The 16,534-nt window shown below is 39.8% G+C and overlaps 1 protein-coding gene across 3 annotated transcripts in view; it reads right to left on the reverse strand.

Moving 5' to 3' along the window:
* FAM120C (family with sequence similarity 120C) overlaps nt 1-16,534 on the reverse strand; it is a 162,796-nt gene that overhangs the window by 60,953 nt on the left and 85,309 nt on the right. For all 3 annotated transcript variants that reach the window (XM_035712179.2, XM_025468538.3, XM_025468537.3), the window contains exon 10: nt 3,439-3,688. In XM_035712179.2, the coding sequence (XP_035568072.1) occupies nt 3,439-3,688 (250 nt within the window). The remainder of the gene's footprint in view (nt 1-3,438; nt 3,689-16,534) is intronic.

Raw genomic sequence — 16,534 nt, forward strand, 5'->3', positions numbered from 1 at the left:
CTAAATTAAGAATAAATAATTGAAGCTGAACAGGAGGCTAAAGTGTTTTCTTCAGGGAAAGCATATGGAATGTATTAGATTATTAGAGCCTAGTCTTTGTGATAGTTATTATAGCTATTCATAAGCCATTCTTATTTATTTTTATGTAGTTGGAAGTGTTTAAAATATCCAGAGTCTCGAGTCAAAATGACAAGCAGGCCTACCATTGTAGCATCAAGCTGGTGGCTGCAGAGCATTTGAAAATGTTATTACAATGCTGCAGGGTTCAATAAACTGGGGTTAATGCGATACAACATAATAAATGAGAATGATAATGTGAAAGAGGCCATAAGGCGGCTTCTCGAGAACCTTTATAATAAAAGGATGTTAAAAGGTTAAAGTAACTTATCCAAGCTATAAAGTCCCAAAGCCAGAATTAAACTAAAGTCTGTCCAATTTCAAAAGTCAATACTCTGTAATCCTCTGATGACTTGTTGAGACTGACTTCTCTACACAAAAATTTACATTCTCTACATCAGCAAATAAACGAGAAAGTGTAATAGAAAACAGAATGTCATCCATAATCATAACAATGTATATCAAATACCTAGGATTTTATTTATTTTATTTTTTAAAGATTTTATTTATTTATTCATGAGAGACACACAGAGAGAGAGAGGCAGAGACACAGGCAGAGGGAGAAGCAGGCTCCACGTAGGGAGCCAGACGTGGGACTCAATCCTGGGTCTCCAGGCGTTTAACCATTGAGCCATTCAGGGATCCCCAATACCTAGGATTTTAAAATGCACAAGAACTCCATGGGAAAAAACCTAACTCTACTAAGACATAAAGAAAGAGCCCTAAATAAAGGGAAAGGTAAACTATGATCTCTGGATGGGAGCACTTAGCATGATAAAGATGTCAACTCTCCCAAAATTCATCTATAAATTCAATTCATGGACCAAAAAATTCCAACAAGATTTTGTGGAAACTGGACTAATTCTAAATTATATGTTGAAGGATAAAGATCACATGATTAAAAAATAGTACATGTCTGACACAAGAAAAGTACAGAGTGGAGATTTGCCCAACCTGATATTAAGACAAATTAAGAGCCTAGAACAATTGAAACAATGTGATCCTAGTCAGAGATCAAATAAGCAATGGAAAAAAATGATACCAGCAATGTATTCGTGTATATATAGGAACTTGGCACATAAGAAAGGTGGTAATATACATCATGGGGTTTGAAGAGATCATTTAATAAATGGAGTTGGGAAAACTAACTTATTATTTCAAGAAAATAAAATCAGATCCTTTCTTACAGCATATACAGAATAAACAGCTACTATATTTAAGACCTGACATAAAGTCACCATTATAAAACTATTAAAACAATGTAGAAAAGTATCTTTATGACCTAAGGGTAGGGAGGAGTTTATTAAATAAGATTTTTTAAAGATTTTATTCATTTATTCGTGAGAGAGACAGAGAGAGAGAGGCAGAGACACAGGCAGAGGGAGAAGCAGGCTCCATGCAAGGAGCCCAACATGGGACTCGATCCCGGGACTCCAGGATCACGCCCCAGGCTGAAGGCAGGCACCAAACCGCTGAGCCACCCAGGGATCCCTATTAAATAAGATTTTAAAAGCACACACCACACGGGCACAATTTAAAGGGTATAACAAAACCAAACTTAAATATTTCTTAGTTGGGGTGAAATACACTGATGTCTGCAACTTATTTGGAAATGCATCCAAAAGGATGGGTAAATGGCTGGCTAGAGATGGATAGTTATATAGGATAAAGTAAGTATAGTAAAATATGACTTACAGACTCTAAGTGGCGGTCATATTAGTGTTCACCATACTATTTTTCCAACTTTTCTATGTATATGAAGTCATAACAATAAAAAAGCTGGTGAAAATGAACACTTTTGTTAAAAAAATATATTGTACATAGTTTTAAAAAACAGTGACTGGAAAATATTTGATATACACACAGATATAGAAATGATTTTTGCTATCATTGATGCATATATCAATGATATATGCATGTATATACATACACATTTGATAAGAAACTTCTGTGATCAGCAAGAAAGACAAGTTACCTAAAAGAAAACTTGCAAGATAAAATAGATAGGCACTGCAGAGAATGAGAAAACAAATGGCTAATATGTATAAAGTGGAAGCTCACCTCATCTGTAGTCAAAGAAATGCAAAGTAAAATAAAAGATACTACTTGAGAGGTGCCTGGGTGGTTCAGCCGGTTAGGTGTTTTGACTCTTGGTTTTGGCTCATATCACGATCTCGCAGTTGTGAGATCCAATCCTCTGTTGGGCTCTGCACCCAGTGCAGAATTTGCTTCACATTCTCTCTCCCTCTATCCCTCTTCCATCACTCTCTTAAATAAACAAATAACTTTTTGAAACTACCTCAACCCCACTGGACTGGCAAAAATTAAGAAGTTATATGATATCAGTACTGGTGATACTATGAAGAAATAGAAACCCTTATGCATTGTTCACAAGACTATAAATTAGTACAGATGTGATCTAGAGCAACTTGGCAATATGTGGTGAAAAGCCTATATGCATATTTCATAGGATCCATGAATTCTACTGAGTATACACTTCAGATAAACTGACACAGGAACACACAAAAAACAAAGACATCTATGAAGATATTTCCTGCAACACTGTTTGTAACACCCAAGAACTGGATATCAATAAATAAAATACTGTGGAATTACTATTTGATGGAACATAATCCAGCAGTCTTGAGGAATGAACCATGTATAAATATGGACAAATGCCAAAAATAACAGAGCGAAAAAAATACGGAATAGAATGAGATGTCAGCACCTTTCATGTTAAAAAACTGGAAAAAAATCTACACAAACAACCCTACAGACTGTGTATGGATACACATATGTTTAAATAAATACACAGAAAATGGCTTGGAAGGACACACACCAAATACCCCAGAGTGGATAACTACAGGAAGAGAAGGGAATTAGATCATGAATAAAGACTGAAGGGCACAAAAACCAAACATAAAACCAAATATAAAAGTTCACATAGAGGGATGCCTGGGTGGCTTAGTGGTTGAGCATCTGCCTTAGGCTCAGGGCATGATCCCGGGGTCCTGGGATGGAGTCCCACATTGGGCTCCCTGAGGGGAGCCTGCTTCTCCTCTCCCTATATCTCTGCCTCTCTCTGTGTCTCTCTCATGAATAAATAAGATCTTTAAAAAAAGTTCACATAGATCATGAACTGATGATGAGAGAGGATCATAAACTGAGGAGACTGCCACAGTGATCAATTTCAGTGTTTCTGAATTCTAAGCTACACATAAAACAAAAACCTCCCTGTCCCAAAACACTATAAAAACATATGTTTAAAGGAAAAGTGAAAAAAGTAAAAGAGAAATGAACTGGCTGTATCACATCGCTTACCGGAGTACACAGCACATGAGCAGCAGATGGGTTGGGACATTAGCTGGATTGAGCATGCTGGGTGTATCTGACTTCATACAGGCCAGGAAGGCCCTCATCCTTCTGTTCTTGTCCTCAACTGCTTTGCCTAGCCAGAGCTTCTTGAGGTTTGGGCAAGTCCATTCCCGAAATGTTAGTGCAGACACCAGCTCAGGGGTTTGAGGTGACTTCCCTTTATACGCAGACCACTCTTTGAGGATCACTGAAGGAACTAGAAAACAGAAATTGAGGAAAAACAGGCTCTAGAAAATTTCTGAGCATTTCTGCAACTGGCCATAACTGACAAGATCTGTCACATTTCAACATCTTTTTATTTTTTGTTACCATAATTTTTATTGTTAGCAGTAGTAACAGTAGGAGTAGTAAGCACTTATTAGATACTTGATATGTATTGAATATTTTACATATAAATGTAAATCTCATTTACTTCTCAGAATTCTAATCCTGAGAGAGAAGCATTATAACTATGTTATCACAAAACATAGTGCTCAATTTTCAGATGAAGAAATAAAGGCTCAAAGTCACATTAATCACATTGAAACTCATTTAAGTAAATGTACCAGCAAGGAAAGCAAGCTAGCAAGGAAAGAAGTCCAAGGAAGAATTATATAAATATCTGGCTTCATAACAGACTATGGGACACTCCAAAAGATTTTTTTAAATTTCTCCAAATTCTCAAAAAACCAACATCTTTTAGATTTTTGAAGGTTTAACAGACAAGGAAAACATGGCTTCTGTCTACTTCTAGTATATCTCAGGCTCTTAATATGGCCTCTTTTACTTAAGACGCCTAGCATCTACTCAATTACCCAAGACCTGGAAGTCATCTTCCAGGAGTCCGTACTTTCCTTCACCAACTACACATCTGCGTATTTCCAAGGTCCTGCTGATTCGATTACTTTATTATCCTTTATATCTGTTCTCTTTTCTTCATCACAACAAATATTGCAGAGGTTCAGATCTCATTACTTTTACCTGACAAGAGTCTTCAGACTGCTGTCCCTGCCTTCATCATATCTGGTCTACCTCATATGCATGCTCCACAATAGTGAGAGTGTTCTTTTTAACAAACTTTTTGATTTGAAATAATTATAGATCCACAGGGAGTTGCAAAGATAGTTGAGAGAGGGTCCTGTGTACACTTTACCCAGTTTCCCCCAATGGTCATATTTAAAACAATTATAATATAAAAGCCAGGAGGTTGACATAGGTATAATTGTGTGTATAGTTCTATAATCATGTGTAGATTTGTATAACCACCACTGCAATTGAGATACAGAACTATTCAATTACCACAAAGATCTCCCTTATGTTACCCCTTTCATGGTCACACCCAACACCCTCAGCACCATCCCTAATCCCTGGCAACCACTAATCTGTTCCCAATCCCTACAATTTTGTCAACTTGAGATTGTTATATAAACGGAATCATACAGTATGCAACCTTCTGAGATTTGCATTTGCACTTGGCATAATGCCATTAAGATTCATCCATGTTGTATATATCAATACCCTTCTTTGCCAAGTACTACTCCATGGTATGGACGTACCACAGTTTAACCATTCATCTTTTGAAGGACATTTGGGGGTAGCCTGGATGGCTCAGCGGTTTAGCGCCGCCTTCAGCCCAGAGCCTGATCCTGGAGACCCGGGATCGAGTCCCATGTTGGGCTCCCTGCATGGAGCCTGCTTCTCCCTCTGCCAGTGTCTCTGCGCCTCTCTGTCTCTCATAAATAAAAAAAAAACCTTTTAAGAAAATGAAGGACATTTGGGTTGTTTCCAGTTTGGAGCTATTATGACTAAAAGCTACTATGAATATTTATTTATAAGTTCCTACATGAAAATAAGTCATTTCCCTGGGATAAATGCCCAAAAGTGTAAGTGCTAGGTTGCACAATAAGTCTATTTTGAGTTTTGAAAGGAAATGCCAAATTATTTTCTAGAGTGATGGTACCATTTTATATTCTACCAGCAATTTGTGGGCGATCTAGTTTCTCCACATCCAATCCAGCATGCAGTGTTATCACCATTCTTCATTTTAGCCATTCTGATAGGCATATAGTTAGTTATATCTCATTGTGATTTGAATTTGCAATTCTTTAATGGGTAATGATGTTAAACATCTTTTCATGTCTTTATTTGCCACATATATAATTTCTTCAGGGAAATGTCTGCAGTCTTTTGCTGATCTTCTAATTGGACTGTTTTCATAATGTTCAGTTCTGAGAGTTCTTCATATATTTTAGATAGTAATCTAGATGTGTGGTACTTGTTCACCTATGCATGTCCAATTAATCTACTACCATTTGTTAAAAGGACTATCTTTCCTCTAACAAAGTACTTCTGCAGCACTGTCAAAAATGTTGGCTGCACTTGTATGGGCTATTTATGGTTTCTCTATTCTGTTCTACTGCTCTTTATATCTGTTCCACTACTAATACCACACAGTCTTAATTATTATAGCTACACAGTAAGTTTTAAAAATCAAAGTAAAGTGATTGCTTCCAACTGATTCCTTTCCAAAAATGTTTTAGCTTTTCTAGTTCCTTTCTCTTTCCATATATATATGATTATATTTATATTATATAAGATTATATATAAGATTATATATGTAATATATAAATTAGATAATTAGATATATTATTCATATATATATAAATAAAAAATAATCTTGTATATATCTACAAAGAATTCTGCTGGGATATAAAGAAGAATTGTGTTAAACTTCTTTACCAATTTGGAGAGAATTAACATTTTACCATGTTGAACTTTCTAATTCATGGAGGTCTTTGTCTCTCCATTTATGTAGTCCATCACTGATTTCTTTCATCAGTATTTTATAATTTTCAGCATATAGATCTTGAACATCATTTGTGAAATTTATACCTAACTATTTCATTTTCTTTGGAGGAATTATAAATGGCATTTTGTTTTTTTATGTCAGTTCCTCCAATTCATTGTCAGTATATAGAAATATAATTAATTTCTGTATATTTATTGTGTATCCTACAACCTAGATGAACTCACTTATCAGTACTAGGAATTTTGTTGTAGATTGTGATTTTCTACAGACTATGTCATCTACAACTAGGGACAGTTTCACTTCTTCCTTTCTGATCTGTATGCGCTTTATATCATTTTCTTGCCTTTCTATGCTGGATAGAAGTTCCAGTACTATGCTGCAGAGCAGAAGGGAGAGCATAACTGGTCTTGCTCCTGATTTAGGAAAAAAAACACTTAGTCTTTCACCATTAAGTGTAATGTTAGCTGTATAGTTTTTGTAGATGTTCTTTATGAAGTTGAAGGAATTCTCCTCTATTCCTAATCTTCTGAGAGGTTTTTTAAATCATGCATTGTTCAATTTTGTTAAATATTTTTCTGCATCCATAGAGATAACGATAATTATCTTTTTTTTCTTTATCCTGTTTATGTGGTGGATTGCAAAGACTGATTTTTCAAATAATGAACCAGTCTTGCAAGATGTAATAAACCCTACTGGGCTATGGTATGTAATTATTTTATATATTGTTGAATTCTACTGATGAATATCTTGTTAAGAATACTTACATCTATGTTGATGAAGGATACCGGTCTGAAATACAGTTTTTATATATTGTCTTTACCTGGTTTTAGTACTGGGGTAATACCGACTTCATAGAATGAATTGGCAAGTGTTCTCTCCTATTTACTGAAAAAGATTTATGCAGAACTGATGGCAATTTTAAAAAATATATTGTCCATAATAAGTGTCTGACTATGCAAAGCATTGTTGGAAATTAAGATTTATGCAACAGACTCTATGTATTCTTTTTTAAAAAAACATATTATGGAGGGCTGCCTGGCTGGCTTAGACAGAAGAGCATCCGACTCTTGATTGTAAGGTTGCGAGTACAAGTCCCATGCTGGGTGTAGAGATTACATTAAATTTTTTTAAAAATTTACTATTAGGAAGCCCAGGTGGCTGAGCGGCTTAGCACCTCCCTCTGGCCCAGGGAATGATCCTGGAGACCTGGGATGGAGTCCCACGTCAGGATCCCTGCGTGTAGCCTGCTTCTGTCTCTGCATCTCTTTCTGTCTCTCATGAATAGATAAATAAAATCTTTTTAAAAATTTACTATTGAGGGTGCCTCGGTGGCTCAGTGGTTGACTGTCTGCCTTTGGCTCAGGTCAGGATCCTGGGGTCCTGGGACCGAGTCCCGCATCAGGCTCCCAAAAGGGAGTCTGCTTCTCCCTCTGCCTATATCCTGCCTCTGTGTCTCTCATTAATAAATAAAATACTTAAAAAATTTTATTACTGAAATATAACCAACATACAATGTTACATTATTATTTTAGGTGTATAACATAGGGATTTGAAAATTATTTGTTGGGGGAGAGGCAAGATGGCCGAAGAGTAGGATCCCCAAGTCACCTGTCCCCACCAACTTGCCGAGGTAACTTTCAAATCATCCGGAAAACCTATGAATTCGACCTGAGACGTAAAGAGAGAACAGCTGGAATGCTACAGAGAGAAGAGTTCAGCTTCTAACAAGGTAGGAAGATGGAAAAAAAAATTAAAAAGAATATTGAGGGGGAGGGGCCCCACGAAGAGCCCGGCTAAGGCCGGGGGACATGAGCCTCCAAGACAGGAAAGCCCAGTCCCGGAGAAGCAGGAACTTTTACAATCTTCCCAGACAGAAAGGCACTCGCAGGGAACTCTGGCAGGAACCCAGGAGGGGCAGTGGAGCCTCCAGGTTCCCCGAATCACTAACAGAGGAAGTGCACCCCAGGGAGAGCTCGCCACACGCTGCAGGCCAAGCTTGGTAAAGGGCTAGAGTGCATGCCAGCGGCGCCTCAGAGAAGCTTAGGCAGCAGCTCAGGCGGCGGCTTCACGTGGAGGGGGCTGCATGTCCTGGGAGTGCAATTCCAGGGCCGCAGGCCCCGGATCCCAGGGCCCCGGGGGACACAGCCTGGGATCCTGGGCTCTCACAGGGAAAGGAGGGAGGCCGGAGGGGCACAGGACAGAGAGGATGCTCCTGCCACCCGGGGGCCCTGGCTGTTCAGATTAGTGCCCCCTGCCCCGGAGCATCCAAGCCCCTACAGACTGGGAGACTGGAGTAGTTACTGTGGGAGCTGACTCCAGGACTGGAGATCTGGCCCCGCCACTATTGTTGTTCTTCCTGGTGTCACCTGTTGCCTGAGTGTCAGGGAACAGGGGCCACACAGGATAAACCGCTCCAACTGAGCAATACACCTGGAAGGGGTCAGGGCAGCTCCCCCAGGTGCACACAGCTGAGAATCAGACAGAGGGCCCTCCCAAAGAAGACCAGCTGGAAGGACAGAGGAAGCACAAGTTCTTGACCAAGCAGCGCTGGAAAGCTGCAGGGGAAGTCGAGGGATTTACAATATATAAAAGGGAAGGACACCCTTCCTTGTTGTTTTGTTTTTGTTTTTTGATCTTTGGGGTTTTTTTTCCCCTTTTCTTTTCTCTCCTTTTTGTCTCCTTCGTTTTGCCAGTACAACTTATTTTTAGCCACTGTGCACTGAGCAAAATGCCTAGAAAGAACTCATCACAAAAGAAAGAATCAGAAACAGTACTCTCTCCCACAGAGTTACAAAATTTGGATTACACTTCGATGTCAGAAAGCCAATTCAGAAGCACAATTATAAAGCTACTGGTGGCTCCGGAAAAAAGCATAAAGGATGCAAGAGACTTCATGACTTCAGAATTTAGACCTAATCAGACCGAAATTAAAAATCAATTAAATGAGATACAATCCAAACTGGATCTCCTAATGACGAGGGTTAGTGAGGCAGAAGAACGAGTGAGTGACATACAAGTTGATGGCAAGGAAGGAAGCTGAGGAAAAAAGTGAAAAACAATTAAAAGATCACGAGGAAAGGTTAAGGGAAATAAATGACAGCCTCAGAAGGAAAAATCTACGTTTAATTGGGGTTCCAGAGGGCGCCGAGAGGGACAGAGGACCAGAACAAATCATAGCTGAGAATTTCCCTAATTTCGGGAGGGAAACAGGTATTCAGATCGAGGAGATCGAGAGCTCCCCTCCTAAAATCAATAAAAACTGTAAAACACCCCAACATTTAATAGTGAAACTTGTAAATTCCAAAGATAAAGAAAAGATCCTTAAAGCAGCAAGAGACAAGAGATCCCTAACTTACATGGGGAGAAGTATTAGGTTAACAGCAGACCTCTCCACAGAGACCTGGCAGGCCAGGAAGGCCTGGCAGGATATATTCAGGGTCCTAAAGAAGAACATGCAGCCAAGAATACTCTATCCAGCAAGGCTCTCATTCAGAATAGAAGGAGAGATAAAGAACTTCCAAGATAGGCAGAAACTGAAAGAATATGTGACCTCCAAACCAGCTCTGCAAGAAATATTAAGGGGGACTCTGTAAAAGAAAGTGGAAGCCCAAAGAAATAACCAACAAAAACAGGGACTGAATAGGTATCACGATGACACTAAATTCATATCTTTCAATAGTAACTCTGAACGTGAATAGGCTTAATGATCCCATCAAAAGGCGCAGAGTTTCAGACTGGACCTATTTGCTGTCGACAAGAGACCCATTTTAGACATAAGGACACCTACAGCCTGAAAATGAAAGGTTGGAGAAACATTAACCATTCAAATGGTCCTCAAAAGAAAGCAGGGGTGGCAATCCTCATATCACATAAATTAAAGTTTATCCCAAAGACTGTAGTAAGAGATGAAGAGGGACACTATATCATACTTAAAGGATCTATCCAACACGAGGACCTAACAATCATGAATCTTTATGCCCCTAATGTGGGAGCTGCGAAGTATATCAATCAATTAATAAGCAAAGTAAAGGGATCCCTGGGTGGCGCAGCGGTTTAGCGCCTGCCTTTGGCCCAGGGCGCGATCCTGGAGACCCCGGATCGAATTCCACGTCGGGCTCCCAGTGCATGGAGCCTGCTTCTCCCTCTGCCTGTGTCTCTGCCTCTCTCTCTCTCTCTCTGTGTGACTATCATAAATTTAAAAAAAATTTTAAAAAAATAAGCAAAGTAAAGACATACTTAGCTAAAAACACACTAATACTGGGAGACTTCAACACGGCACTTTTTGCAAATGACATACCTTCTAAAAACAACATCTCCAAAAAACAAGAGCTTTCAATGATACACTGTGACCAGATGGATTTCACAGATATTTACAGAAATTTACATCCAAACGCAACTGAATACACATTCTTCTCAAGTGCACATGGAACTTTCTCCAGAAGAGACCACATACTGGGTCACATATCAGGTCTCAACCGATACCAAAAGATTGGGATTGTCCCCTGCATATTTTCAGCCCATAACGCTTTGAAACTTGAACTCAATCACAAGAAGAAATTTGGAAGAAATTCAAACACGTGGAGGTTAAAGAGCATCCTGTTAAAAGATCAAAGGGTCAACCAGGAAATTAGAGAGGAATTAGAAAGATTCATGGAAACTAATGAGAATGAAGATACAACCATTCAAAATCTCTGGGATACAGCAAAAGCAGTCCTAAGGGGGAAATATATCGCAAAACAAGCATCCCTCAAAAAACTGGAAAAAACTCAAATAGAAAGCTAACCTTGCACCTAAAGGAACTGGAGAAAGTTAAGCAAATAAGACCTACACCCAGCAGAAGAAGAGAGTTAATAAAGAATCAAGCAGAACTCAATGAAATCGAGACCAGAAGAACTGTGGAACAGATCAGCAAAACCAGGAGTTGGTTCTTTGAAAGAATTAATAAGATAGATAAACCATTAGCCAGCCTTATTAAAAACAAAAGAGAAAAGACTCAAATTAATAAAATCATGAATGAGAAAGGAGAGATCGCCACCAATACCAAGGAAATACAAACTATTTTAAAAGCATATTATGAGCAGCTGTGCACCAATACATTAGGCATTCTAGAAGAAATGAACACATTTCTGGAAAACCACAAACTACCAAAACTGGACCAGGAAGAAATATAAAACATGAACAGGACAATAACCAGGGAGGAAACTGATGCAGTCATCAAAAATCTCTCAAGACACAAAAGTCCAGGGCCAGATGGGTTTGCAGGGGAATTCTATCAAATGTTTAAAGAAGAAACAATACTGATTCTACTAAAGGTGTTCTGAAAGATAGAAAGGGATGGAATACTTCCAAACTCGTTCTATGAGACCAGCATCACCTTACTTCCAAAACCAGACAAAGACCCCACCAAAAAGGAGAATTATAGACCAATATCCCTGATGAACACAGATGCAAACATTCTCAAGAAGATACTAGCCAATAGGATCCAACAATACATTAAGAAGATTATTCACCATGACCACAAGTGGGATTTATCCCCGGGATGCAAGGCTTGCTCAACACTCGCAAAGCAATCAACGTGATAGATCATATCCACAAGAGAAAAAACAAGAACCATAGGATCTTCTCAATAGATGCAGAGAAAGCATTTGACAGCATCCAGGCCTGATCAAAACTCTGAAGAGTGTAGGGATAGAGGGAACATTCCTCAGCATCTTAAAAGCCATCAATGAAAAGCCCACAGCCAATATCATTCTCAATGGGGAAACACTGGGTGCCATTCTCCTAAGATCAGGAACACGACACGGATGTCTACTTTCACCACTTCTATTCAACATAGGACTAGAAGTCCTAGTCTCAGCAATCAGGCAACAAAAAGAAACAAAAGGCATTCAAGTTGGCAAAGAAGAAGTCAAACTCTCCCTCTTTGCAGATGACATGATACTGTACATAAAAAACCCAAAAGACTCCACTCCAAGATTGCTAGAACTCATACAGCAATTCGGCAGTGTGGCAGGATACAAAATCAATGTCCAGAAATCAGTGGCATTTCTATACACTAACAATGAGACTGAAGAGAGAGAAATTAAGGAGTCATTCCCATTTACAATTGCACCAAATAGCATAAAATACCTAGGAATAAACCTAACCACAGAGGTAAAGGATCTATTCCCTAAAAACTACAGAACACTTCTGAAAGAAATGGAGGAAGACCCAAAGAGATGGAAAAATATTCCACGCTCATTGATTGGAAGAATTAATATTGTGAAAATGTCAATGCTACCCAGGGCAATTTACACATTTAATGCAATCCCTATCAGAATACCATGGACTTTCTTCAGAGAGTGGAACAAATCATCTTAAGATTTGTGTGGAATCAGAAAAGACCCTGAATAGCCAGGGGAATATTGAAAAAGAAAACGAGAGCCGGGGGCATCACAATGACAGATTTCAGGTTGTACCACAAAGCTGTGGTCATCAAGACAGTGTGGTACTGGCACAAAAGTAGACACATAGATCAATGGAACAGAATAGAGAATATAGAAATGGGACCTCACTCTATGGTCAACTAATATTCAACAAAGCAGGAAAGACTATCCACTGGAAGAAGGACAGTCTCTTCAATAAATGGTGCTGGGAAAATTGGACAGCCACATGCAGAAGAATGAAACTAGACCATTCTCTTACACCATTCACAAAGATAAACTCAAAATGGATGAAAGATCCTTTTTTAAAAAAGATTTTATTTATTTATTCATGTGAGACACAGAGAGAGGCAGAGCCACAGGCAGAGGGAGAAGCAGGCTCCACGCAGGGAGCCCAATGCGTGACTTGATCCTGGGACCCCAGGATCACGCCCTGGGCCGAAGACAGACACTAAACCGCTGGGCCACCCAGGGATCCCCAGATGAAAGATCTAAATGTGAAACAAGAATCCGTCAAAATCCTAGAAGAGAACACAGGCAACACCCTATTTGAACTTGGCCACAGGAACTTCTTGCCCGATACACCTATGAAGGCAAGGGTAACAAAAGTAAAAATGAATTATTGGGTCTTCAAGATAAAAAGCTTCTGCACAGCCAAAGAAACAGTCAACAAACTAAAAGACAACCTACAGAATGGGAGAAGATATTTGCAAATGACATATCAGATAAAGGGCTAGTATCCAAGACCTATAAAGAACTTATTAAACTCTACAGCAAAGATATAAACAATCCAATCATGAAATGGGCAAAAGACCTGAACAGAAATCTCACAGAGGAAGACACAGACATGGCCAACAAACACATGAGAAAATGCTCCGCATCATTTGCCATCAGGGAAATACAAATCAAAACCACAATGAGATACCACCTCACACCAGTGAGAATGGGGAAAAGTAACAAGACGGGAAACAACAAATGTTGGAGAGGATGTGGAGAAAGGGGAACCCTCTTGCACTGCTGGTGGGAATGTGAACTGGTGCAGCCACTCTGGAAAACTGTGTGGAGGTTCCTCAAAGAGTTAAAAATAGACCTGCCCTACGACCCAGCAATTGTACTGCTGGGGATTTACCCCAAACATACAGAGGCAGTGAAACGTCAGGACACCTGCACCCCAATGTTTATAGCAGCAATGTCCACAATAGCCAAACTGTGCAAGGAGCCTCAGTGTCCATCGAAAGATGAATGGATAAAGATGATGTGGTGTGTGTATACAATGGAATACTACTCAGCCATTAGAAATGACAGATACCCACCATTTGCTTCAACATGGATGGAACTGGAGGGTATTATGCTGAGTGAGGCAAGTCAGTCAGAGAAGGACAAGCATTATATGGTCTCATTCCTTTGGGGAATATAAAAAATAGTGAAAGGGAATAAAGGGGAAAGGAGAGAAAATGAGTGGGAAATATCAGTGAGGGTGACAGAACATGAGAGACTCCTAACTCTGGGAAACGAATAAGGGGTAGTGGAAAGGGAGGTGGGTGGGGGGTTGGGGTGAATGGGTGACAGGCACTGAGGGGGGAACTTGATGGGATGAGCAGTGGCTGATATGCTACATGTTGAAAATTGAACTCTGATTTTAAAAAAAGCTAATGGAGGGCAGCCCGGGTGGCTCAGCGGTTTAGCGCCGCCTTCAGCCCAGGGCATGATCCTGGAGACCTGGGATCGAGTCCCGTGTCGGGCTCCCTGCATGGAGCCTGCTTCTCCCTCTGCCTGTGTCTCTGCCTCTCTCTCTGTGTGTGTGACTCTAATGGATGGCTAAATAAAATCTTTTAAAAAAATAAAAATAAAATAAATTTTAAAAAGCTTCCATTAGGAAGTGAAAATACCTTCAGTACATTAAGAAGACATGGTTGGCATACTGGTTTTGAGTCTCAGTTCAAACTCTAAAGTCGGCCCATGAGCATACTAGTTTCTAGGACCAGAAAGACCAAAACTGTTCATTGTTAATTTAATGTATTTGTAGAGGGACACCTGGGTGGCTCTGGTTGTCTGCCATCAGCTCAGGGCAGGATCCCGGAGTTCCGGGATCGAGTCCCACATAAGGCTCCCTGCATGGAACCTGCTTCTCTTCCCTCTGCCTATGTCTCTGCCTCTCTCTGTGTCTCTCGTGAGTAAATAACATCTAAAACATAAAAATAAAAAATAAAGTATTTGTAGAATTTTCCAATGAAAAATGCTAGACTCTTAGATTCTGTGGCAGGTGTCTATTTGTTTGTTTTCCTACCTAACCAGCAACCTTTCCTTGTTCCATCCAGTAACAACACCTCAAATTTCCAAGGATATACTGCTATTCCATTTTTGGAAGTTTTCTCAAGTGCTCCGTTCCCGCAGCCAGCTCACTGAGATTTGTTAACTGTCATTATCATAGATTTATTTGTTTGTTTGCTTGTCCTCTAAAGACTCCTTTTACTTCTGACAAATCCAGCATGATTAATTGAATACAAAAATGGCCATACTTGTTCACATCTTCCTGTATCTATACTTTCTACAGCTCCTCCCACTAAGAGATGGATAGGTTTCTCCACCCTTCAAATCTGGACTAGGTTTTGTTTTGGCCTATATAGACTTTTGCAGAAGTGATAATTATGCCAGTTCTTAGCATAGGCCTCAAGAAGGCTTGCATGCTTCCGCTCACTCTTGAACCCCTGGAACTACCATGAGAACAAGCCTGGACTAGCCTTCTGGAAGATGAGACCCCGTTGTCCAGTTGTCCAGCTATACCAGACAAGACCATCCTAGACCTGTTAACCCCAGCCAACCCACCAGCAGACCACAAGTACACAAGCCTAGCCAAGACCAGCCAAGCCTGGTCCAACAGCAGAGATATGCAGCCAACCCATAGATTCATAAACAATAATAAATGATTTGGTTTCAAGCCACTGAGTTTGAGGATGGTTTACTATGCAGTAGTTGCCAATTCACATATCCAGCAATACAGTACAAATTGTATTTTATGCAGGATCAAGTTGCTCTGGTTGTAGGAGGCCAGAATATCTAGTCCTCTTCAGAATATCTAATCTTTTTCGGAATATCTAGTCTTCTGTACTGCCTCTCTGATTTCTTCTTCATTTCCTCCCTTAGTCTGTCTCTTAAAATAAGCCTTTCTTAGAGTTTCTATTCTCAGCCATCTTCTCAGTATTCTTTCTCCTTGGTGAGATTCATCCCTTCCCATGGCTTCAACTCTTACCTTTATATAGATGACTTCCAAATCTACCTCTAACTGAACTCTACTGAGGAGTTCAAATGAGTTCAAATGATCTGCTGGGCAAGTCCAGCAAACTCCCCCCAAAAAAGCATACCTCATTGTGTTTAAATATGAAGACTTGCTACCAATCCTACATTGTTTCCTATTTCTCCTCCTATCTCCAGCTTGATTCCTCTACTTCTGGTTAATGTCACCACTATCCTCATCACCCAGGCCAGAAACCTCATCATCCCAGATTCTCCTCATCCACCATATCTGATCATTCTGCTGCAGTGTCATATCTGTCCCTTCCTCCCCATCTTCACAGCCCACTCAGATGCTTCCTTTTTCTTCCTCCTCTTCACCTCCTTTTTTCTTGCTATCAAAGTTTGACCAGTGGTCCAGCAATAGTAGCACCTTTTGGGGGCCTATTAGAAATGCAGAATATTGAGACCCACCTCAGATCTACTCAATCAGAATCTGCATTTTAAAACGATCCCTAGGTGATTCATATGCATACGAAGGTACAATAAACAACTCCCTAGCTGAGGCTTAATCTGGATAGGTAGAGGTGCCCACCAGTTT

The sequence above is a fragment of the Canis lupus genome, chromosome X (genome assembly GCF_003254725.2).
Source record: "Canis lupus dingo isolate Sandy chromosome X, ASM325472v2, whole genome shotgun sequence".
NCBI lineage: Eukaryota > Metazoa > Chordata > Mammalia > Carnivora > Canidae > Canis > Canis lupus.